Source organism: Xenopus laevis, chromosome 7L (genome assembly GCF_017654675.1).
Source record: "Xenopus laevis strain J_2021 chromosome 7L, Xenopus_laevis_v10.1, whole genome shotgun sequence".
Lineage (NCBI taxonomy): Eukaryota > Metazoa > Chordata > Amphibia > Anura > Pipidae > Xenopus > Xenopus laevis.
The window spans coordinates 93,539,127-93,566,105 of NC_054383.1; the positions used below are offsets into that span (position 1 = coordinate 93,539,127).

At 37.7% G+C, this 26,979-nt stretch overlaps 1 protein-coding gene across 1 annotated transcript in view; it reads right to left on the reverse strand.

The window, feature by feature from the left end:
• Window positions 1–991: 991 nt before the first annotated feature.
• The window catches only part of grik5-like.1.L (glutamate receptor KA2 L homeolog), a gene marked incomplete at its 5' end in the record, with an annotated part of 28,771 nt that continues 2,783 nt past the window's right edge, over window positions 992–26,979 (reverse strand). The window contains 10 exon segments of the mRNA NM_001087617.1: window positions 992–1,869; window positions 5,800–6,047; window positions 7,519–7,744; window positions 8,559–8,779; window positions 12,638–12,735; window positions 13,268–13,494; window positions 13,713–13,892; window positions 13,998–14,054; window positions 15,788–15,819; window positions 22,599–22,662. Coding sequence (NP_001081086.2) covers window positions 1,777–1,869; window positions 5,800–6,047; window positions 7,519–7,744; window positions 8,559–8,779; window positions 12,638–12,735; window positions 13,268–13,494; window positions 13,713–13,892; window positions 13,998–14,054; window positions 15,788–15,819; window positions 22,599–22,662 — 1,446 coding nt within the window.

Genomic DNA, 26,979 nt, shown 5'->3' on the forward strand with positions numbered 1-26,979 from the left:
AAAGTATTCTTACAATTCTTACAATTATCAGGAATATTTTAGCTGTAGTTATTAACTCTGCTACCTTTCTCCTAGTGGATGTTGCTCTAGTGCATAAGCATCACATCTGTTCCATCCCGCACATAATCTGCATTCAATTTCATATTGGGTGCCATATTACAAAACTTGTAAGACTTTCTTACCCCTTAATTAAGTCTGATAAAATAACTAAAAGCAAAAGATCTGGTTACATCACTATGTTTCTAATAATATCACATTATGTTATAAAATATATACTGACATTCATTTGTCTCACATCTAGGCCTATCATTTTGGTTTCTTAAGCTTAACTGTATATGCCAGAAAAGAACAATTGGCACATCTAGAATGAAACAATCACAGCATGTGGGACATCTTACAACGTTGTGGACATTTCACATTATCCAGGTGTTGTGTAACTGCTTAATTTTTCAGAGTAGATGTTTTGTATGATATACCCTCCCAATGTATTTCCTCTCCAGTGTGTCATCTCCTTTCTCTCCTTCAAAGTGTAAAATAGCTGGGCTGGGAAGCAGGTGATATCAGTAGCAAGAAGGACCACTGGAAAGAAACATGGAGGAGTGGCAATTAAAGTGAATTTTTGTAGTAACGTTCAGCTGATGTAGCATACCTCTTGTAAGGCAATCATATATGTATGTTTATTATAATCTACTGCTACATTGCTACTCCAGTGAATCCTGTATCTATCCCAGCATTCCTCTGCACTTAACAAAGCATAGTATTTAATAGAGTTAGATTTGTCTTTAATCTTGATTCTACTATCCAACTGACTTCTTTTCACATCTCAAATACTAAATGCAAGTCTATCTTGCAAGGATAACATTTGAAAACAGCATTCTTATAGACAGAAATGAAGGCAGGCACCATGTGCTCTCTATCAACTTATATTTTATCTGGTACTTACATTAACAGAAATCGATTTCAATGGTTTTGTACCAAAAATGTGTAAGTGCAGGGTTTAATTTGGCACTCTAAAATTCTTCTTGTGCTGCTACATTAAGTCCTTTATGTAAATGCCCTAACTTATGGAAGGTTTGGATAGCAACAAGATAAACAAGACAAGGTAACTTGTCAAATAGGAAGTTACATCTAAAGGCCTCATTTAAGGTAGTTTGTTGCCAGACCTCATAGAAGTTACAAAACACATTTGTCATTAACTGATACATCCTGATTACATCAGCAATGTTGAACCAGTGGCTTTCAGACTAAAGTTAAAGCTGGAGGTACTACTACAATAGCTGGAATCCCACAACTTTGATAATTCTGATGTTAAAAATGTTAATTTCCCATGTACCGTGTGCATTGACTTTGTACCCTCCTCTTTCCTGCTTTATTCCCTGCACACTTGCAATGAAAAATGTATCCCTTAATTCAAATAAAGGGATGCAAGACTTTGTTCATTTACAATCCCTTCAGTTGTACTGTAAAAATTAGGAAGATAATGGTTGTAGGTTGCTGGACTGATCAAACAAATGTAGGAGGACAATGTTCAGTGTATACAAAGCAATTTATAATTGGCATCCAGGGATTTGTCCTGGGAAGATTAAGATAAGTACAAGTTTAGTATAACTATGCCTATTGATCAGAAAGATCTCTGACAAATTCCACCCATGGAATGTATTTCTCTTAAAACAATACAGTCATGCATACTTAACAGCTCACTAGTACAGCAAAGCACATAAGTAGTAAAGCTAAAAAAAAAATCATGAAGTTGATCCTTTCTGCAACAGAATCTTCTTATGATTTCACACTGTCCACTGCTCCCTGGTTTTCTTTATTTGTTCCAAGACGCTCTCCCATTTCCTCGGAGAAAGCAGAACAGCAAGACTTCTAGAAACAAGAAGCAGATGTGTTTGTAAATACAAGAAACATCTCCTAAAAAATATTGAAGTGTAAAGTATCAATTTTCACCTTCTAAAGCAGCTCTGGGAGGGGGGGTCGCCAACCCTGTAAACTGATCTAAATTGGTATATTTAGTTGATACATTTGTTATCTTTGTCCCTGCTGAGCAGAATCTCTGGGTTTCATTACAGGCAGCTGTTAGAATTGATACGATAGTTGCTAATACTCCAGAGATGCTGCTGAGAAATGTATTAAATAAGGGCAGAGAAACACACTAAGATTCGGGGAGATTAGTCGCCTGGGGACAAATCTCCTCCTCTTTGGGGCAACCAAACTTGCCTGAATTGCCTTCCACCAGCTAGAATCTAAATCGTTGGCAGGATGGCACTTGGAGCACTTCGTTTTCCGAAGTCGCACAAAGTTTCCTTTTGAGGCAATTTCGGGTGGCTTCGGAAAACGAATCGCTCCGATTGCCATCACGCCGGCGATTTACATTTTAGCCGTTGGGAGGCAGTTCGGGCAAGTTTGGTAACTTTTTTGTAACAGTTTTTAAAATATTGTCTATGGGAGATGGCTTCCTGTAATTTGGAGCTTTTTGGATAGTTGGTTTCCAGATAACAGACCCTATACCTGTAAATATAAGATAAGTAATCCTAAAACAGAGTGCAAGTTCCTTACTTAAAGGAGAAGGAAACCCAGTCAGCGCAAAAACCCTCCCCCCTCCCGTGTGTTGCCCACTCTCCCTCCCTCCTCCCCCCTGGCCTACCTGTCCCGCTGGGAAAATGCCCCTAACTTGTTACTTACCCTTCTGCGCAGGTCCAGTCTACGGAGTTCACCGACGCCATCTTCTTCCACGCGATCTTCTTCCTGCTTTGACCGGCATTTTGGCTCATGCGCAGTAGGAGCATTTCGCTGGTACGGATCTACTGCGCATGCACCAAAGTCACTAAGCTTCGTGACTTTTGGCGCATGCGCAGTAGATCGTACCGGTGAAATGCTCCTACTGCGCATGCGTCGGTCAAAGCAGGAAGAAGATCGCGTGGAAGAAGATGGCGTCGGTGAACTCCGTAAAATTACCACTCCCCAAAATGGTTTTAAGTAACCCCTGTTAAAGGACTATGAGGGAATGACCTTTCTTTCATATCTGGTGGACCTGCCAGGTGTTATTACTATTCTAGGCAATAGCATGAATTCTGGAAAGGCCATCTCCCATAGGGGCAAATTTACTTACTTTCGGAGTTGCACCAGCGTTGGCTTTGCCGCACTTCGCCAGGCACCGCTAATTCACTAAAATCTGAAGTTGCGCTAGCGTTAATTCGTCAAGCAAATCGAAGTTACGCTATCAATGTCTAATTTGCATATGGCGCCAAGTTAAAGTACAATGGACGTATATGTAACAGCAAATACATTACACTACACAAGCCTGGGAAAGCTTCATAAAATAAAGTTGTTATTTTGTCCTATACATGTGCCCACTGTATAGTTTAGGTGCCATATATGTTAGGAAATGTAGGGGGGAAGGAGGGTACCCCCAAAAAAATTTACAACCTTTTTCAGCCTATCATCCTTAAAAAAGTAAAAGATGCCAGCAAGCCCTATCTACTCTATTGCACTTCTCCTGGTCTGAGGTGGCCATAGCGCAACTTTGCCTGTTGTAAGGGTGAGAAGTAGCTTCGCTATCGAATTTACACCAGCACCGGTTAGTAAATCAGTGAAGTAAAGAAATGACTTTATGCTGGCGAATTTTCGCTAGCGTTAGCCACTTCGCCCTTTAGTAAATTGGTCCCATAGACTCCATTTTATCCAAATCAAAATTTCTAAAAAAAATTTTTTTCTCTGTAATAATAAAACAGTAGTTTGTACTTGATCCAAACTTAGATATAATTAATTCTTATTGGAAGCAAAATCAGCCTATTGGGTTTATTTAATGTTAATATGATTTTCTAGTAGACTTAAAGGCATACTGTCATGGGAAATTTTTTTTCAAAATGAATCAGTTAATAGTGCTGCTCCAGCAGAATTCTGCACTGAAATCCATTTCTCAAAAGAGCAAACGTTTTTTAATATTAAATTTTGAAATCTGACATGGGGCTAGACATATTGTCAATTTTCCAGCTGCCCCAAGTCATTTGACTTGTGCTCTGATAAACTTCAATCACTCTTTACTGCTGTACTGCAAGTTGGAGTGATATCACCCCCCCCCCTTTCCTTCCCCAGCAGCCAAACAAAAGAACAATGGGAAGGTAACCAGATAGCAGCTCCCTAACGCAAGATAACAGCTGCCGGGTAGATCTAAGAACAACACTCAATAGTAAAAACCCATGTCCCACTGAGACACATTCAGTTACATTGAGATGGAAAAACAGCAGCCTGCCAGAAAGCATTTCTCTCCTTAAGTGCAGGCACAAGTCACATGACCAGGGGCAGCTGGGAAATTGACAAAATGTCTAGCCCCATGTCAGATTTCAAAATCGAATATAAAAAAAACAGTTAGCTCTTTTGAGAAATGGATTTCAGTGCAGAATTCTGCTGGAGTAGCACTATTAACTGATGCATTTTAAAAAAAACATGTTTTCCGATGACAGGATCCCTTTAAGGTATCTGGAAAACCCCAGGTTCTGAGCATTCTGGATGACAGGTCCCATACAGGTCTGGACTGAGAACTAAAATAGGTCCTGACATTTCAGGTACACAGAAGTCCACTCAGCCCACACAGAGGCCCAAAAAGCCTCCACCAGCCCACTAGATACTGACTTTCTATAGCACCTTATAGCAGCCCCTCTGGCATTTGCCAGAACCCACAGAATGCCAGTCCGGGCCTGGTCCCATACCTATATGAGACGAGCTGGTGGCACATATATTAATGCCAAATGGCAAACTCATAAGGAATAAAGAACGTTAACATCGGCTTACAATGTGAAAAAGTGGAGGCACATTTGTTACTGCCTTCCTTTGGGTCACAAATAATATATATTTAAAGCTACAGTATGTAATATTAGCATAAGGTTTCAGTACTGTTTACAGGGATTTTGTATGTCACACAGCAAGGTATTTTAATAACAAGACCTGACCTCCATAAATGAGAATACAGTTTTGAAAACATGTAAAGGACTTTTGCTACATTGCAGAAGAATAGTTTTTCCTGTTGCTGCTAGAATAATGGCATCAGAACATCCCCTGCAACTCAATAAAGCAGGATGGGCTACTCAACAAAAGGAGGACTTGTTTTTGTCCAGGGCAGTAAGTATGTGACCTGCACAGCCAAAAGATGTACAATTGTTCAATGGAACAGCGATAAGTTAGAGTGGGTTGAATGTGAAGCAGCACATCTTGGTCCTCAGGGCTTCACAAATTATTTATTCAGGATGTTTTCTGTGTTTTTCTTTGCCTTCTTGTGGAATAATTTTCTCTCAGGAAGGAATAACAACTCTTTGGGCAAGGATCAAAGTGGTTATCTGATTTATCTGGCCTTTGTAGGTTAGGTTTTCCTTGGACCACAGCCCGGAAGCTGGTGTAGCCCTTCTTTAGTTAAATAAAAGTGACAGGAGAAGAGCCCCAGGAGGTTTATTGTTAAAGTAATAAAACCAGTTATTACCATAAGTGACATTGACTTCCTGTGCCCAGTTGGCTTAAGAGTCTCTTGAGAGGATGACCTCTTTCCTTCTATAGAAACTGTAATAGAGTATCCCTTGTTTTTTGGATTATTGTAAGACTCCTGTTTGTTATAAATTAATGTTAAGAGCTGTGCAACTTGCCAGAGAGGGGGGAAATATTATAGGGACTAGATATAATACACAATATGCTCTGATCATGTAGGGTAGCAACATTTCTGTTTTTACACTCACAGTTTTTGGAGCTTTGCAATTTATTTTGATTATATTACTTGTCTTTCCACAGAAAAAAAAAAATCACACTTACCTTTTGCTGATCTGCATTGTTCCTGGCTTTTAACACAAGCTCAATCAAAGCTGCTATAACTCCCAAAGCCAAACCAATACCAAGAATGAGAAATATTCCTCCCAGGGTATGTGGCTGCACTGGGTTCCATCCAGCACTGCGTTTCATGGAGCAGGTGTTGTCCCACCACTTTTTCCTTAGGTACTCAATATTCCCTGACTCGGTTTGTTCCAAAATGGCAATACTTAATTGTTTGATAAGTTGAGAGTCTGTGAAACAAATAAAATAGGAGTTTTTGTGACAAATGTGGGTTTTACCTGAATATAAAAATATGTGTTTATATTTATATTCAAAATTAATTAGGAATAGATAGGATTTGTTTTTTAAATCTTACAGATTTTGTCTCAATAAGTCATAGACAGCATGGGGCAGATTTATCAAGGGTCGAAGTGAATTTGAGGGAATTTTCTAAGTAAAAAAATTCGAAATTCAAAGTAATTTTTTGGATACTTTGACCATCGAATAGGATACTACGACTTCGTATTTACTTCAAATTCGATTCGAAGTAAAATAATTTGAATATTCGATAATTGAAGTACTGTCTCTTTAAAAAAACTTCGACTTCAATAGTTCGCCAAATTAAACCTGCCGAAGTGCTATGTTAGCCTATGGGGACCTTCTAATGCATTTTTCTAAGTTTTTTGTAGTCAAAGTAATTTAATCGTTCGATTGAACGATTTTACTTCAACCGCAAAACAGTCAAATTCGGTTAAAAGAACTTCGACTTCGATATTCGAAGTATAGCCATTCGATGGTCAAATTTCAAAGTATTCTTGGAAGTACACTTCGAAATTCGACCTTTAATAAATCTGCCCCCATGAGTCAGCTTTAAGAGTTCTCCATTAATATTTCACCAAGTTCATGTTCAGTATCTTAAAGCATAATCTACTAGCAATTTTTCAATTGGTCTTCATTTCTTATAGTTTTTTTAATTATTTCTTCTCCCGCCTCTTTCCAAATTTCAGATGGGGGTCACTGATCACAGCAGCCAAAATGATTACTTTGTGAGGCTACATTTTTATTGTTATTGTTACTTTATGCTACTTATCTTTGTAATCAGGCCCTCTCCGAATCATCTTTCAGTCTCTTATTCAGACCACTGCCTAGATGCTAGGGAAAAATTGGACCCAGGCAAATAGCTGCTGAACAGAAATCTAAATAGTTCAAAAACTACAAAAATGAAAAAATAAAGACCAGTTGCAAATTATCTTAGAATATATGTATCATACTACAATTCAATTTAAAGGTGAAAAAAACCTTTAATGATTTCATTGGTTTTAACATAGAGCTTCTGGAGTCAGAATGCCCACCTACTAAATAACACAAATTAGTTGGTTGCATTACAGAAAAACTAATATTGCACACTCTTGGAAAACAGGTTTATTTATCATACACTCTTCCTAATGTTTTTTCTTCTAAAAAAAATAAAATAAATAAAAACAAATATGTAGGGTTCTCCAGTCCTATTATAAAATCTGCCACTTTCTGGGTGGTGCTTCCTTTAGATATTCTGAATATCAGTGATTTGTGTGCAGTTTATCAGTAGGTGGAGTCATTGTTGTATTGTTGTACAAGGTAGGGAGGATAATTGGTACTATTATTTTATAATAACATTTTCATGGTGTTATTTTACAACATGATGTGTGTATGTGAGTGTGGTTAAACGTCTCTGGGAAATACCTATTGAAGCAGCAATACCATATCCTCTGCCTGCAATGATCTGAGGGGCCCTGGCAAGTTCACAGTGCTTTGCTACCATGATGTCTTGCATAACAGACTCGCCAAGGAAGGCATAGTTTGACTCTCGAACCCGACGTACACCCTCCGCAAATGATTTCACAAGAAGTTCATCTTTTCTTTTATCCATGTATTCATAAATCATTCGGTATGTTGGGTTCTTGGAATTCTGTATGAAAGATACACAATGAGAAGGCTTTGGTGATGGCTGTTCAAAGTCAAATATATGAGAAAACATCTCCAGCATTAATAAAAATGTGAAGTCTGGGGTGGAAGAAGCCCAGGGGAAAGTGACAAGCTAAGGCGTTTGATTTAGAAGGGATATTGGATCAAGTTCTATGTTTCTGATCTAAGGGGCATGGCACTTTGAAAATGGTTACTGGGTTTTCATATTTTTAGTTACTACTTTTATCACCCAAAATTAGGGATGCACCAAATCCCCTATATTGGGATTTCCGACAAATCCTAAATATTTCATGAAATATTCATCTGAATCTTGAGCCAAAGCAGAACCCTCATTTGCATGTGCAACCATCGTTCACTGAATAGAAATTGTGATGAATATACTTTATGCCTATTATTTTGCTCATGAAAAATCTGTTTTGCACATTATATATATATATATATCTCTATATATATTTATATGTTTGGTGCACTTCAATTTGAGAAAGCCTTGGATGGGACCGAAATGTCAGACTGAAGTTCTGTAAATAAAGACCAATTTTATTGATCTATAAGCCTTGAGAGTGCGGATTCCTTTTGGAGGTTTTATGTATATATATATATATATATATATATATATACATAAAAAAATATATATATGTGGACCGAAACGTCACAGCTTTGCATGTAACTTAAATACACCTTTGCGTTTTTCACAAGATATCTCGGTGTTGCTGGTCATTTCTTAATTATATATATATATATATATAAAAATATATATACACACAAACAAAGTATATAATACAATTTTTAATACAGACCTTAAAGAACTGGAATGTGGAAGAGCTGTTGATAGTTCCAAACTCAAGAGTTCTTTGGTTGACTAAGTCTTCAAATGTCTGAATGTTTGTAGTTTGCACACTGTCAGAGTTTAAAAAAGCAGCAAAGCTTGCAATGTATGCAGCAACCAGCACTATGGAAAATATCCACCAGATGACTGCTATAATTCGGGCAGAAACTGATTTTGGGTGTGGTTCTGCACCTATGGAAAGAAAGTTATGAATCTGAGAATCACTCCCAGAGTATCACCCAGCACAACAGTAATTCAAACACGTTTTTTGGTGGTTAATATTATGGTAGCATTATTGTATTTTTTTATACAGCTGTCTATAATTTCTGGAATCCCCCAGTTACCCAGCACACAGGATGACTTATTAATAAACACAGTACTAAATGCAAAGTGCAATATTTGCTAATCACCATTTTTTTTTTACACAGAATATGTTGCTTTCTTGGTAAAACCAATTAAATCAGGGGTCTCCAAACTTTTTTACCCATAATCCATATTCAAATCTAAAAAGAGCTAAAAAAGAGTAAAAAAAATAAGCATTAATAATGTTCTTGGGGTTATTTGGTAGCTATTTGTGGACTGGCAGCCTACAGTCCACATATGGCCATAAACCTAGTTTTAAGTAACCACAACTTGCCTCCAAGCCAGGAGTTGAAAAATAAGCACCTGCTTTAAGGCCACTGAGAGCAACATCCAAGGTGAGTAAAATGTTGCTCACTAGTCATTTGTTGGGGGCCACTGCATGAAATAGTGCATGAAACAATTTGTGTACGTTCACCAGTGCAGACACATATTGGCATGAAGTTTAGTATATCATGGTCAAGTTGTGGTGCATTTCTTTTTCAGCATTTGTTTCAGATGTGACTTCAGGTGCTCTAGATGGTTATGTGTAGATGAAACCCTGGATTTACCGGCATGAAGACAAGATAGGCATCAAGTGTAGTAGAGGGATGAAGGGGTAGATGTGAGGAAAGTACGGCACAAATTGAGAAAAGTCTGAAAAGACTCTTGGGTGAAGGAGCAGTAGTTTTAGAGGTACAGTAGCAGGTAGTAGAAAAATATTACAAAAAAGGAAAGGTAATACCAGCAAGAAAATAAGCACAAAAAAGGTATCAAGGAGGAGTTGGGAAAACATGGGATGTGGAGAATGTGCGGACGGCAAAGGCACAGTTGCATAGGATGGGGCAAAGCACCGATTGGAGGAAGAAGAATACTAAGATTATGCATGGGGAAGCACAAACGGAAGGGTAAAAATGTTAATAAGGAGAGAAGGTGGGCACCAAAAATGGGAGTAGTGGAGAGGGGAGAAGAATGCAGGAAATAATAAGAAAGGTACCTGAGGAAGTATGGGGCAAGAAAAACAGATGCACTTAGGGGAGAAATTGATGAAGAACTGTGCTGATAGAATTAAATGATAATAGAAGCACTTGCAGTAGAATTTTATAGAATTTTACGTAGTAATGTATTAGTGCCTAATAAACTCTCAGATTAATAATAAATGTGCTGCCAATTCATTACAATTCCAGACACTAGAGCTTAAAGAACATGTTTCATGTATTGGATACAATTCTAACCATAACTCTTTTTTGTAAACAACCAAACACACAAGATGAGAATCCTCTAGGCCAGGGGTACCCAACCTTTTTTTTCCTGTGAGCAACATGCAGATGTAAAAGGATTCACGAGCAACACAAGAATGAAAAATGTTCCTAGGCGTTCCAATTAAGGGCTGTAATTGGCCATTTGGTAGCCCCTATGTGGACTGGCAGCCTATAGGAGGCTCTGTTTGGCAGTAGACTGGTTTTTATGCAACCAAAACTTGCCTCCAAGCCAGAAATTCAAAATAATCAGCTGCGTTGAGCCCACTGGGAGCAACATCCAAGGGGTTGGTGAGCAACATGTTGCTCACGAGCTACTAGTTGGGGACCACTGCTGTAGGCAATACACAAGTTGTCTTAATTAACAGTAAAAAAATAATTTTATTTCTTGCTTATTTCCAGTGCATAGGAATTAAAAAGCTAGATATAATTTCCTTTTAGTATCAACCCAATACACTCAAATAAATCCCCTTGTTGTTAGGCTTATTATAAGAATATCACGTCAATAAAATATCTAGGACATGTCTAGTTGGGAAGCTTTGCTAGTTTTGACCACACTGCCCCACTGAACATGAACATGTACCTTATGAGCAAAAGAATCTGGACACCGGCCTGTCCAACATCCCATTCTAGATCGAGGGTAATAACATGAAGATGGTTTGCTTACACAATTCCACTATCACCCCCTCTCCCCAGGCCCGGTGCCTTGGGGTTATCCTAGATTCTGCCCTGTTATTCACTCCTCATATCCAGTCACTTATTAAATCATGTCACTTCCACCCAAAATACGATCATTTATCACCCAAGATGCTGCCAAAATTCTTATTCACTCTCTCGTTATATCACGTCTAGGCTACTGTAACTCTCTTTTAATTGGCCTTCCCCTCCAGAGACTGTCATCTCTCCAGTCTATAATGAACACTGCTGCGAGGCTCATACACCTCAGCAACTGCTCCTCCTCTGCCACGCCATTCTGTCAATCCCTGCACTGGCTTCCGCTACCTTTCAGAATCAAATTAATGACCATGACATTAAAAGCACTTCATAACTCTGCCCCACCCTACATCTCTGAACTCATCTCTATATACTCACCCAACCGCTTACTACGCTCCTCTACTGACCTGCTACTCAACTCTTCTCTCATTACCTCCTCACATGCTCGCATTCAAGACTTTGCAAAGGCTGCACCCTTTCTCTGTAACTCTCTCCCACGGTCTGTCCGACTTTCTCCCAACCTTTCTGCTTTCAAGAAATCTCTTAAAATGCAAAATCTTCTTTTGAGAAGCCTACCCTCACTCTGCTTAGCTACCAAATGCAATACCACATACAGTACAACATTTCTCACCCACTTAATTCAATCTTGCCCACTCCCACACCTTGTGTATTACTCCCTTCCCTTTAGAGTGTATGCTCTTTTGCATAGGGCCTTCCTCACCTCTTGTACCGGTATTGATTGTGATGTATGTAACTCCATATGTTCTATGTATATAATTCATGTGATTTAGTTGTATAATCACATTTACTTTACAGTGCTACGCAATATGTTGGTGCTATATAAATACATGTTAATAATAATAATAATAAAATGGTAAAAGGCTTTCCTCAAATGGTTTGCTTAAAGGGATACTGTCATGGGAAAACATGTTCAAAAACACATCAGTTAATAGTGCTGCTCCAGCAGAATCCTGTGATGAAATCCATTTCTCAAAAGAGCAAACAGATTTGTTTATATTCAATTTTGAAATCTGACATGGGGCTAGACATATTGTCAGTTTCCCAGCTGCCCAGTATCCCTTTAAGCTATGCTGTCAAGTGAATCAAGGGCCCTAGTCCAGTCCATGGAGAACAACCCCAGACCATTATTCCTCCACCACCAAACTTTATTGTCGGCATTATGAATTCACACAGTATTTTCCTGGCATCAGACAAATCCAGGCTTTTCAGTCAAACTTATCACTCCAGAGGATGCATTTCCTCTTTTCCAGAATCTAATGGTGGGGACATTTAAATAACTCCAGTTAACACTTGGCATTGTAAATGAAGAGGTTATGTTTGTTTGCCTCTGTTCACTAATACAAAAAACCCAAGCCCCCTAAATGAGGATATTTCATTTTAAATAGAGTGTCTGGATACTTTGGATAAATATTTCTCCAGATAATTTTGACCCTACAGCATTTGTCAGTCCTGGATTTGGTTTTGACAGACAGTTTGGGTCACAGTTGATCTGTATAAACTGAAAAGTTTCATCTGCTTATGCACATTGTTGGGGATGTATGATACATCTATTGATAAAGAAGTGGGAGGAGTTGTAGCCCCTGCCTTACTAAACAACAAAGGGAACAATAGTATTTTGCTATCCTGTGTATGTACAATTCTACATTATTCATCTTGAGTCAATACCTTGAAGGGTCGACTAGTGTATGACCACTTTAAGAGGTACAGTATGGCCTACCTTGTAATGTGAAAGCACCAGCTCCAAACCAAAGGCTATTCAGGAAGGTAAAGTTATTCTGTTCGGTTGACAGTTCAGTCCATTCACAAGGGCTTAATCTATAATGAAGTAAAAATGTTCTGTTATAAAGCAAAATAACTGCAAAGTAAGATTTAGTTTAAAGACAAGATATACATCATATATAAATAGATAATCTATTTTCTTTCATGTCTTCCATTCCCCATTGTTGGCCCAAATTCATTGCTATTTATTATGTCATGTTCATCTTTTAACAAAAATCATTGCAATTGACAGCTTCATTTTATGCTTCAGTTTCCTTCACAAGCCCTAATCTGGTTACTATTTTACCTGTGCCACCAGCAGGAAAAATGTAACTACAGTTGTATTGTTTGCTGTTGGGACCGATGACTAAGAATACAGATATGGAGTATATGTGGATTTCACAGAAATACAAAATACAGTAATAGAAATTATTGTTCAAAGCTGATTTTATAATAGCAAATGGATTATGAATAACAGACTGGCACACTTTCTGGTGCTAAATTGAAATGAGATTCTTGTGAACGGTGTGTACAGCTTTGCATCTACATAGGGGTTAAGTAGACTGGCAATTAGTTGATATGTTCTTACCTGCCAACAAGAAAAAGACAGAGGCTTGTGACCATGTAGGCAACTAGAATTCCTATCCAAGTTTCTTTACTGAAGGGAGTTAAAAAGCCAAAGAGAAACGAGTTCTCAGAAGCATCCTCCTTCCTCAGTAGGATACTGATACCAGTTTGCATGAACGGCTTTGTAAAGGCAAGTTCTCTTTCCCGGTTGGCAGTAATTGTTAAAGGAGCTACTGCCAAATCAACTTCCTGGTGAAAAAACATGAAATCAGGTATAGTTAGGCTAAGTTCATCTTACACTGACAATGTTCAATAGACCCACATATTCTAATTACAAGTGAGCTATGAGGTTGGTTTATGGTCTGCTGCCTTCTGACGCCCAGGAGAATCATTGTGTCACTTCCATAAATTATATTTGTGGCCAGCTTTTGTATTTCTAAGGTACTCAGATACATTTTTCCATGTACCTTTCTTAACACCTCTCCAACCATCCCATTCCAGTTTCCGTCTTGGTCTTTGGCACCGTATCGCCCATCCTTCACTTCTTTTATGGTGTAATTAAAGCCAAGGCTTTGAGAAAGTTCAGACAGCAAATCTATGCAGAAACCTTCCATTCCTGATTCAGACTTCATTGAGAAAGGCTGCTCCTGTAGTAGAAAAATATACTTCTCATTCTAGCAGACATTTTACAAATAAAATAACTGAAATGTTATCTTTAAACTCAAAGCCAAATAATTGGATATTAGCCTTACCATGATAGTAGTGACAGTCAGATGTTTTAGAGCTTGTCTCTTTGACCTTTCTTTTTCCTGCAATTAAATAAATCCATATCTATCAATAAAATATCATACTGTATGAGCAAGCAAACAGTATAATTCAGTATCATAGCAAGGCCTGTCTTTAGTTGCGAGGCGTACGTCTATCCAACCTACAGTATTTTAGCTGTAATTTTTAAGTACAAACCCTATCACCACCAGGGAGCGGGGAGTTGGGGTACAGCAACATATGAAGGGTTACAGGGTAGGCAACACTAATTTAAAGTGTAGTTGACACCACCTTCTTCTTTTGAAGCTATCTTTCCCTACTATACAGTATGTCCCATACCATACAATTTTCCCCTGCAGTAACCTTCTAGCTCTATTATTCTCCATATTCTATAGAAGGCATGAAGTTTGTCCAGGTGCAATAACCCATCTATCCAATAAGATGTTTGCTATTAAACAGGTGGCCAGTAAATGCTACCTTGATCTCCACCCAGTTGCAGCATTTGTTAGGTATGCAGTTCATTATACAGAGGGCATCTCCATGGTTGTTCCATTTGTTTTAACCAGCTTGTTAGAACCAGGAAGGTGGAACATTCTTGTTTTTGTCATGTTTAATGCAATGTTCAGGACAAGCTCTATTTATTGAACTAATGTTGAAAAAATGGATATACTGCCCCTTTAATACAGCTCTTATCATAGTAAACTTTAGATTTGCTTCAAGATAGTCAGCATGTTTGCTGGTTTACATAAAAAGCTGGCGATTCAGCTTTAACAGGTAGGGGATCTGTTATATAGAATTCTCTAAAGTTGTCCAGATAAGGGATATTTCCGTAATTTGGATCTTCATACCTTAAGTTTACTAAAAAATTGTCTAAGTTGTCCAGATAAGGGATATTTCCGTAATTTGGATCTTCATACCTTAAGTTTACTAAAAAATAATTTAAACATTAATTAAACCAAACAGGATTGTTTTGCCTCCAACAAGAATTAATTATATCTTAGTCGGAATGAAGTACAAGGTACTGTTTCATTACTACAGAAAAAGGGAAATCATTTTTTAAAAATTGAATTACTTGATTATAACACAGTCTATGGGAGATGGCCTTCCCATAATTTGGAGCTTTCTGCATAATGGGTTTCCGGATAATGGATCCTATAAGTGTTCCTGGAAAAATGCTTGTACAATACAGAGTTCATAAACACAGTGCAGAACATATTAAACTCTTGCTTTTCATATGGTATCTCAAGAAAAAACCTCATATTCAGTTTTTTACTAGCTCAGGCTAAGCATAGTTTTATTTAGCCATGCTTTCTTCTTCACATTAACTAGATTTAGCACCTCATTCAATATTTCACTAGCCGTTGTGTTCCTTTCATTCATCTTCTTGGTCATTTAATCACCGTGGCTAAATTTTAAATGGCTGTTCCCTCTGGTGCTGAATAAGAATGAGTTACCCTGAGCAAAATCTATTCACATGGCAGCCCATGTATTATGTGCTTCCATATCGACCTTTCTTTCTACAGGAGAAAAAAGAATGCCTTCTAGAAGCTTTTAACCAGCCCTTGTTTTCATGGGTAAATATCTATCTATCTATCTATCTATCTATCTATCTATCTATCTATCTATCTATCTATCTATCTATAAGTATATATATTATATTATATATTATTATTAAAACATTTCATGTAAGTTATCACTGACCTACAAATTATACCTATGGGTAAAAGACAAACTTAAAATGACAACCTTAACTGTATTTTGTTGTAAATATGCATACCTTGTGTATGGATCCTTTGCTTTCTCCTGCATCTTAAAAAAAAACATAATACAGAAACATGAGAAGTGTCAAAATCAGTATCCTCATATATCCACAAAACCATCAAAATGCAACAAACGTATAATAGTTTATAAATATATAACAATAATAATGGAACATGTGAAACAAAAAAATATTGCTTGCTAGAGCCATGCAATCATTATTGTGTATGAATTTCAGGATTATTGCACCTTTAGAGGGCAGTGTTTCACATTAGAGTCATTATCCATTTTTTTTTTTTTAAATCATTTTTATTGTTTTCAACAAACATGTCAAATACAGAAATAAAAAGCAATAAAAAAAAAGCAAAACAAAAAAAAAATACAGATCAAGCAGTCGTGGGTAATATCAATAAGCATTAGAATGCCTCCCAACAGTCTGACAAGCACAGAAATCACAACACTACAAATTTAAGCAGTATAAAGTTGCAAAGGACAAGTTACAGTTTAGCCGGTTCAGGGGTTACAATTCTTATACATTGGAGAGTCCACATTATCCATTTTTTAGAGTAACCGGTATGTCTGCTCCCATTCATATGGATAAACACAAAAGAGCAATTGCTAAGACTCTGTGCAGAATGACAAATGGCAATATACTTTATACACCATTTACAGAAAATAAAGTGAGTGGAAATCCTTCTTATCTATAGACAATATACTGTCTTTCCTGGTATTGTATATTCACAAACAATCTGATTTTCTTTTCTGCATTTCCTAGCAAATAGGGCATCTGTTAAACTCTTTGTACTGTGCATGAGAATGTTCTTGAATTATATTATGTAATTTGATCTAAAGGTTAAAATTGAGAGCAGCGCTGTAAATGGTGAAGAAAGACCCAGTTGTCTCTAGACTACGTGTCCTTTCAATTACATCAAAACACGAATTTAGGGGAAAAAAATTAAGAAATGTTTTCTACAGTTCCTACCCCCTGCTTTCCCCTTTCTTTTTTTCACTTGATCACTTGTTTTTTCCTAATCCTTGGCTAAGCTTGGAAGAGTTGTAAAACAGAGTGGCTTTTCTCTACGTCTCAGTTGGAGCTTACTGTTCAGAGAATGATTCTTCTGGTTACCTTTTCATGCAAGCTCTGCACATAAAAGACCTTTTGAGCTTAAGTTGAAGAACTGCTAGAGAATATTCCAAGCCAACAAGTATCTCTATTGAAGCTGTCAGATGCCCTATTGCTTCTCAGGGTGAAATTGGCAAACCCTTTCACCGGTCTTTATTCCAGATGACATCCTTCTAAGAAACATAAGTAATTGGGAGGTTGTGTAGAATCTATCTTTGCAGTGGACTAAGTAAGAACAAGCACATTTGAAAGATTTGAAGTGTTTATTTCAATCCAAGAGATACTAGATATTGGTACATATTAGTGCCCGGGTAGCAGTGACATAACTGGATGTAACTGGGCCTCTCAGAAAACTAATTTTTTTGGCCCCCTAAAAGTTTGGAAGATGACCTATATACTGTAGAAATTGCTAACGAGACACACCCCACTGGATCATCTTCACCCCTGATTAAAATGTCAGAGTTTGTTTGGCATTTCATTAATTTCGGTATGTGGATTTGGAAATGATGGTCTGTACATTTGGGGGATGTAAATGTAACTGTAGTCTCAGGAGCAGGTCCACTTACTATGTACAAGCTGATATTTGGTAATCACTGCAGCAAAAATGGTGTCCACCAACCCCATATGTATGTATAAAAATTTTGTTTATATAGCTCTACTCATAAATACAGCTGACAGTAAAATTAATAGAACAAACAGGCATCATTACAATAATAAATACAAAGTACACTTACGAAGTCAAAGAGACACAAGAAAGGAGATCTTTGCCCCACGAGCTTACAATCTAAAGTCTGAATATTTTTTACAAGGCACTGTATATTAAACACTGTCTCTTAATTTCAATAAAAATGGGCTATTGGAAAAGCCGCCATGGTTCAGTCTATACTGTTTCTCTGTAGTATTGGAGTCTATGACCCTTGGCTCGGGTTCAGATCAATGCGTTGGTCTAATAGCCTGCCCACTCTTTAGCTGAAAGTGAATTCGACATTCTGCACCGCCATGTATCTCACAATCTAATTGTTTGCATTGTTCCTATATGAAGGGGAATGATGGCGCTACCGTGAAATATATGTTATGTTCCTATTTAATGGGGTTATTTAGGGGTCTTGTTATATAGACATTCACGGTTGTTATATTATCTTTTTATTGTAGTCCACATATGAAGCCCAAGGTAAAGGTGTAATTAGTAATGCATACTGCAAACTGGCATTCAGACATAAGGTATGATACTAATTACTGATCACTAACCATTCAAACAATATTTTCATACATGGATTTCATACATCATCAGAGACATCACTTATACCATGTAAATGGGGTCATATTGATCCATGATGACATTTTGTTACCATTTATATAGGAAGAGAAATTAGGTTAAAAATTACCCAGGACTGCTTCCTTATTATAGTTTACATCTCTGAAAGATATGAAGTAACAACCGTAGCAGTGTATTTGTCATCCCTCCCATCATCAACATTAAGTGGGTTTTTATCTAAACCAAGATTTTTTCTGGTTGGGGTTTTTTGGGCAAAAACCCAAATCTTTTGTGGAAAAAAAAAACCTTAAATTTTTCGAGATATATTATTCACCAAAGCTACTAAAAGTCAGAATCCAAAAATCCACCATCTCAAACCTGCTGAGGTCATGTAGTAGTCAATGGCAGGTGACCCTTTTACAATTTGAAGATATTGTGGTCTGCGCTAGGTTTTGTCCGATAACCCAAAAAATCAAAAAATTTGGGCATTAAAGCTGAAAAATTTGAACGATTCGAGTTTCCTCTCAGTTTTATTGAGTTTTTTACCGGCCCTACTTTTTCAAGTTATTTTATTGGTAGATAAGATAAAATCGTGGATGGGAGATTGGTCGAGCTTGCTTTAATAAATATATGAAATAAATTCGAGTTTTAGTAAGTAATCCACTAAATCACGCTGCTGTAACTCAGGCAAAGTTTGCACACGCTGGATGCAGCGTGTGCAAACTTACTGCAAACTTGAGGTCCTGTGGGAGCTATGCTGATTCAATTGGATCTTTTTTAATCAATTCAGACTTTTGGAAGTTTTCATTTTTTTTGCTAGGAATTGTCCAAAAAACTAATTTTATTTGAAGGTTTTAGAGGAATTAAAAAATATTTCGGATTGTTCAGCGTTATTTTCTGTTAGTACTATTCAGATCTTATAATTCACATTTCATGACATTTGTGGTTTTGGAGGAAGTGAGTTTGTTCGTAGTTTCAGAAACCTCTAAAATCACTTACATTAGACTGTTAATTAATATGCCTCCACTTATTGCACAATTCCACTAATTTCCTGGTATTATATATTCATAAAACATCTACTAAAACCTACCAAGCATCAATGTTAGCCTATGGGGAAGGTCCCCATAGGCTAACATTGATGCTTGGTAGGTTTTAGGTGGCGAAGTAGGTGGTCAAAGTGTTTTTTAAAGAGACAGTACTTTGACTATCGAATGGTCGAATAGTCGAACGATTTTTAGTTCAAATCGTTAGATTCGAAGTCGAAGTCGTAAACGAAGGTCAAAGTAGCCAAAAAAATACTTCGAAAAAAAATAAATCAAAGTATTTTTTATTCAATTCCTTCACTCGAGCTAAGTAAATGTGCCCCTTTGTATTGTGCATTAGAATATTCATGTATCAAAATATGAAGTCTAAGGGGCAAATTTACTAAAGGACGAAGTGACTAACACTGGCAAAAATTCACCAGCGTGACGTCATTTCAAAACTTTGCGGATTTACTAATGGTCGCTGGCGTAACTTCGCTAGCGAAGGAGATAGACTCTAATGGTACTTCGCTCACTAACGCCTGGCGAATTTGCGCTCTGGCGAATGTACATGACTACGAAAATTCACTAAGATACGGATTTTACTGAACGTTACCTCTTGCGCCAGACTTGCCTTCGCCACCTCAGACCAGGCGAAGTGCAATAGAATAGATAGGAGTTCCTAAAAAATTTTTAGAAAATTTTTCCAAGTCCCAAAAAACGCTAGCGTTTTTTCCTTTTTTCAGGGTGATAGGCTGAAAAAGAGCGAAATTTTTTTTTGAGGTAACCGGCTTCCCCCCTACATTTCCTAACATATGGCACATAAATTATACACTGGGCTCATGTGTAGGGCAATATAACAACTTTATTTTATTAAGGTTTCCCGGGCTTGTGTAGTGTAATGTTTTTGCTGCAACATATATAGGTCCATTGAACTTTAACTTCCCGCCGTAAGCAAATTAGGCAACGCTAGCACAACTTCACTTCATTTTGGCGCAGTAACGCTAGCGCAACTTCGGCGCCCTGGACGCAACTTCGGCGCCCTGGACGCAACTTCGGATTTTAGTGAATTAGCATTGTCCTGGTGAATCTACGCCTGGTGAAGTGTTGTGCTGTGAGTGAAGCCGTCGCTGGCGAATTTTTGGAGGTTAGTGAATTTGCCCCTACAGGTGGCCATAGATGTAACAATTACTCTTTCTTGGAAAAGATCTTTCCAATAAAGATCTGTCAGATATACAGGTAGAATCTACCTGCATGTGACGATTTAGCACTAACAATGGCCGATGTTTTGGTGCCTTTAAAGGCAACCGATCAAAATTTTCTGTCCAGCCCTTTCGATGAGCCAACCAATATTCAAGTCTTCTGCCGATATTGATCGGCTCTTTTCCCACAATACACGCACCATATATCTTACGAAAATTAGTTTAGTCTATGTCTACCATAAAGGTTAAAATTGAGAGGAGTGCTGTAATGATATGCATTCTTATACCAGTACCAGTGGAGAGTCTATAAAAGGCTAAAGAAACTTATCAATACTAATTAGTATCAGTCTTTAATATGAAAATTTTTTTATCCGAAAATTAAACCCTTTTTAGATCAGTTTTAGCCTGTTTAGCATATATGTAAATTCTATGCATTACCTTCATCCCGGTGTTGCTTGCTTTAACTGTCAATGTGATTATTATGTTTTTAATTGGAACCTGGAAAAGCTGGCTTGAAAATAAAAATATGTAAAAGCATGTATATATTTTTTTTAACATCACAGAGGTCCTTTCCTTACCACGATTATAAACAAGCAATAAGTGGCTATCTGCCAGCAGTTTCTATATGCCAGGGTTATTTTCACAGTAGGCGGCAGCATTCTTGGCTGAGGATCTAGGCCGGGATTGTTGGCCTGTATCCAGCCTCTATCACATGAATAATGCAAGTTTTGTTAAATGGATAATAAAATAGTAAATATAGTACAATGTACCATAGATGTACAGTTACATACAGCTGATTATTCATTAAGGTCAAGTAGAGAGGACAATCTAGAAGCCGGATCACATCCCTCTACAGCTGCCATTTCTATCATCAAGGGTTTATTAAAACAAACTGCTTTAAGTTTGCTTTGAAAAGTCTATAATTAATCATTTCTTCACTTACAAATTAAAGACAAGATATATTCTAATTCTCTAATCAACATCCAAATCTTGTTTCTGAACAGAAGATGAGCAAATAGAAAAGCCAGTTAAAGGTATTCTTTATTGCGGTCTGGGCATTAGGATACAGTGTGTTCATTTATGGTGCATTCAGATCTATAACACCACTAAATGACATTAAGCTCAAATATCAGCTGTATTGATTTAGCCAGTATTGTCTCAGTCTGACGTCTCTAGGTAACCAAGGATATTTGCTTTCTGCCTAGCAACCTCACAGCCAGTCTCCAATCTCCTGATCAAAAAGCAACAGAAGGCCCTGGGGCCAGAAACATTCTTTCTAAAAAGAAATAGCCATGTATTATATATGTAGACAGTATTATACTTTGGAGATATGAAATATATAAACAGGCATATATAGGTAGGTGGGTGAAAAAAGCAATTAATACTGTTTTTTTTAGATTTAGGGAACTAATGAATTTATTTAGATTTTACGTGATTTATTTACATTTTAATAAATAGTGTTAAATGTTGTGCAGGTTACTTTCTACTCTTTGCTCTACTGCTATTTGCTACAAACCCTTACACGTTGTAGGTGCCCTATGCAAATTTTTCATATTTAAAAGAAAACTATACCCCCGAACAATGTAGGTCTCTATAAAAATATATTGCATAAAACAGTTCATATGTAAACCCGGCATCATATAATTAAACCATCATCATAAAAATACTTTTTTAGTAGTATGTGCCATTGGGTAATCCTAAATAGAAAAGTGCCATTTTAAGAACTAAGGACAGACAAAGTTTTGTCTTTTGCTTCCACACTTACTGTTACAGTAAGAGCTGCAGTATTTCTGGTCAGGCGATCTCTAATTTTTAGTGGTTCATGTGTTCCCTGGATATCTGACTAAGTAACACCATGTAACCATTCCTTGAGTAATGACAGGAACGGCTCTCATATGCATTTAAGGTGTTTGGCCAATTTTATTGAGTCACAGACAAGCTTGTGATAAAATTCACAATTTCAGGGAGACACTGTTCCACTCCCTTAGTCTTGAAGAAACTGTGATCATAATTCTCTGGCAAATATACCTAATTTTATATAGAGTTTATAAAAGTAGTCTTGGACATACATACTGTTTCCTCTAACAATGTCAAATGGAATGGCTAAAATAAGTTTAATTAATTTAATCAATGAATATTAGGCATTTCTTTTAGTAAGAGACACAGTTTGGACTACTGTTATCTATATTAAGCATTCTTTAGCTGTTCCTTGAACTTTTTATACAAACCTGTGCATCCTACAGACAACAGGGTAACCGCAAAAAGAAACAGAAGGGATTTTTCCATCGTTTTCTGCAAGATAAACAGAAATAGGTGAATTACAAAGTGTATCAAAATAGAGTATAACTGCTTTTAGACTTTTGGTTTTAGTAAATATATGTCTATGTTGCATGTGGATTATGGATGCAGTGTATGGACAAAACTCAAAATATGAGCCAGATAATACCCTACTAAACTAATAAAGACTAAATTAGAAACAGAAATGCATTAGTAGATACTATTCTAGTAGAAAGCCTACAATTATTAGTGGCAAATGAATGTCTAGACATGGGAAACATTGGTTATTTTTGTGAATGTGTCTCTCCCAGTATATGTGGCAAATAGGATCATCAGTCAGAGTGGGTTTCCTGGGAGCAAAACACATTTGACTCAAACAAGATTGTCCCCAATTCAAGTGCAATAGGTGGCTAAATATATAGAGACACAGTTATCCTATACTTACATATACAACATTATATTACATGCAGGGCCCCCATCAGAAGTCGCAGGGCCTCATGCGACAAAATTTCCTGGTCCCACCGCAAGCCCCAACTACAGATCCACCCCCCACCACACAGTTAAAAAAAAAAAAAATACATTGGTGAATAGGGTTCCCACATGTTTATAAAAAATAAAAAAACATTTGTGGTCAGGGCCCCCCATTAAGTTGGCAGCTCTCAGAAAGCAGGGGGCCGGCTAATCAAGTAAGTGCGGTGTGGCAGGCCCCCCTTATCCTCGGGGCCCCCTACAACTCTCCCCCCTGTATCCCCCTGATGGCAGCCCTGATTACATGCTTCTCATGTAAAACAAATCCCATTTCATTATTATGATAATAGTAGGGTTGCACCAAATCCTGGATTCGGTTTGCTATTATTATCAGGATTTGGATTGCAATCCTAGAGTACAATTTCTGACTATTACCTGGCTGCCTTTAAACAATTTACAACCCCTCTAAGTTTATATTTTGTGTTTCTGTTTTAATAACATGCAAGAATAACCATAGGATTTTTTTCTAGATTGAATTAAAAGAGGGATGTGTAGCAACCAAGAAGTGATATTGAATTAGCGCTTATACTACTACTTCTCACATGATTTTCAAATCAGATAATGATAGGTTGGTTTTACAAAAGAGAACGTGGACGAAAAATCCTGAGCTGTATATGAAGAACTTCTGGTCACTCTCAGTGGCCCTGTGGTGTTCAAAGGAACAAAGTAGCCATAATTGCAGAATGATTTTCGTGAGAACTGTTCACAATCCGTTAAGTATGTGGGGTGCCAGGGACCTCCTACTGAACAAATAGAGTTAAGTACTGTAATTGCAGACAGAATGGATACGTTCTTCTTCTCCATCCAAGCATGGACCCCTGCTACAATTATTTCTTGCTAAATGAAATGTTAAAATATGGGTGAACAGCAAATTGGGTGGGAGGAAGAATGAGAGAGACACGCAACCATCTTGTCAGCTGTAATGTTCTCTTTGTCTAATCTTAGCTATTTTAATTGCTATTGTAGACATGCAATTAAGGCAAGTTTTGTAGAACTGACAAGAATAAAGACATAGGTACAGTAAGCAACATTATGGGAATTTACTTAAAAAAACAAGAAACAAAGAAATGGCTGTTAATGACTGTACGTGTGAACCAAGAAAACATGTAGACGTTAGTATGACTATGAAGATTTTCATTCATCCAGGTCATGGTATATCTAGTATAGGTAACAACTGGACTTTCTGAGTAATCATTGAAGACGTTTCACTACTCATCCGAGCAGCTTCTTCAGTTCAACTGACTGGTATGACGAAGACGTTAGAATTTACAGCATTTTGTGTTTTGGAATGCTGCACAATTTCCATTCATTTCCTTCCTTTAATGATCCGGTAAAACATCCTCCATCAGTATTTGTGTGATGATATATCAAGAGATACATAAATAAAGATATTCCTATTTTAGAATTTTCCCTTGCTTCTCTTAGGTTGGGTCTGTAAAGCCAACAAAGACACCCTTATGACCATATCCTGGCTGGACAGTAGAGGTTCCAGAATTTGGTACCCAGGAAGTCTGTGGACATGACAGGGATGCTCACTGTAATAGGTTTTCAGGGTGCAGTATCAAAGTGCCATCTAATAATTATCAGTTTGATGAGTTGTATTCGCTACAGGCACTCAATGGACACTGGAAACTTTGTGATAAATGACTGTTACTAGCAAAATGTTGCCTGAAGGGTTGTCTCAGCTTAGAGATATTCATCATAGTTGAGTGATGTACTTTGCACTTGTGCCTACATTCATCAGAGAAGGCTGAAGTGGGGCCTTTGCATTTGCCATTAGATGCTAAAATGTATATTAGGGGCAAGTAACTGCATCAACAGCCTACATTTTTGGCACTTCTGTTTGTAAATGAGCCCAACAGTACGACCTTTCTGTCTCCAAGGCTTCGCTGTGAATCTATGCCTGCCGAATAAATTTGACCTTTACTATTTCTTAGCCATACTAAAAAGCATTTAACAACTGAAAAGTAACAAAAATTTGGCCATTTGATAACATACTAAAAGTTAACTGAAAGTTTACCCACCCCTTTAATAGCTGCTACTGACTTGTTTAAAGTGAATTACATGTCATTGCAGAGCAGGGTCGGACTGGAGCCTTGGGGGCCCAGCAGGGCTGCAAAATGAAGGGCCCTCCTGGTGCGTGCGCATGCACGTATGATGCAGCACTGCGCGCAAAAGCTCAAGACGCTGCATTACGTGAACATCTGGTCAGCCAGAGGAGCAGGTCTGGGCCGGCAGGGGCCTATGTGTGTTGGGATCCACCGGGTTTTTTCCCGGGGTCCCACTGGCCCAGTCCGACCCTGATGCAGTGACACCCTGGAAATGACACCATTCCCACTCTGAAAATGTTTTCTGCAACTTGTGTGCAGTTCACACAACCCTCATGCTAATAAGCATACATTTTCATTTGCATTGTGAACAATTTTACAAACATTTTGCAAACCCTTTGCCCCTCGCGTGACAGTAGGATATTGATTGCGAATTTTATAGTTTGCGATAATGGGCAGTGTGTGTAATAAAACTTCTTAAATAAAAAGTTGTTATGTTTGCTCCAGAAGTTTACTCCACCTTCAAGCAAGTGCTCAATGCTGGATAAAGATTTGCAATGCAATAAAAGTCTAATTAAGGATATTACATTGAGACATGCACATTTGTATTCTTATTTCTGCGAAAATGTGTTCTCTTTGTGAGTTTTATTCCATTTCCCCCCCATAGCATTATTTGCATTTGTCATTGACGCAACTTGGCGTGCAGCGTCTTATAGCCCAGGAAATAATGCTGCATTGTGGGAAAAATCTACTGATACTGAAACTGTATCACTCTACTTATATTGGTGTGGGCCCCGCAGGAACATCCATAGCAGCACAGTGCAGAAAAAAGCCTCTGGGAAGGGACCGTCACTCTGGGACAGCAGTTATAGTAGGCTTAGCACTATTCCCAGCATTCACCAACAGTCAAAAACACTTGGGGAATCTTTGCATTATAGATCAAAAACAGTTATAAGATAGGTGCATTAACTGTTCTGCTTTTGAAGTCCAACAAATTCTATTTTGCACTGGACTCTGGCATCATTACTGGTGCCTTTCAGGTGGTTTTTCTTTGTAAATCTTGGTTCTAAATTATCTGCAAGGGTGTAATTAACCTCCCCACCCTCCACGGAAAATTTTGGTGAGACCTCCTCCCACTGTGACTTCCCCATTGTATACATCAGGCGGGATGGAATCTCTTTCCCCCTTATCCATCCCTGCATCCATATTCAACAAGCCAACAGATCAATGGGAAATTGTTCCAGAGGTTACTGCTGTCTGCCAAAAGTCCACCATGGCTTTAATAAAATGAATTAATATGCTGGCAGGCAGGGGCAAAAGAGAGTGGCCTATAATGTAGAAGAGGTGGGACAATGACACAAGGAGCTATGACATCTTAGACGGCTCCTGCACGTAATAGATAAGGAAAAAGGTACTTTTTTGTCAATCTGGGGTAGATTGGGGGATTCAGTGAGGCTAAACTTAAGGGTATTACAAATTTCCCTGCAACTACATTACTGGTGAATTTTTTATACTGGCCCCAGCCATGCCATTGGTTTTACAGCCTATGCTGGTAAAATATGGCAAGGTGGGGACCCTAGCTGGATCATTTATATGTGATGTCCTTTTTGTGTAATGTACTTAATAAAAAAAGTTCTTTTGCACAAATTAGGCCTTTGTAAAAAATATGGCTGCCTCAGTAGTAGTTAAAGACCTTAACAAAGGGAAAGACAATCTATCTACAAGTCTTAACATCTCACCTGCAGATGAAGGTTTT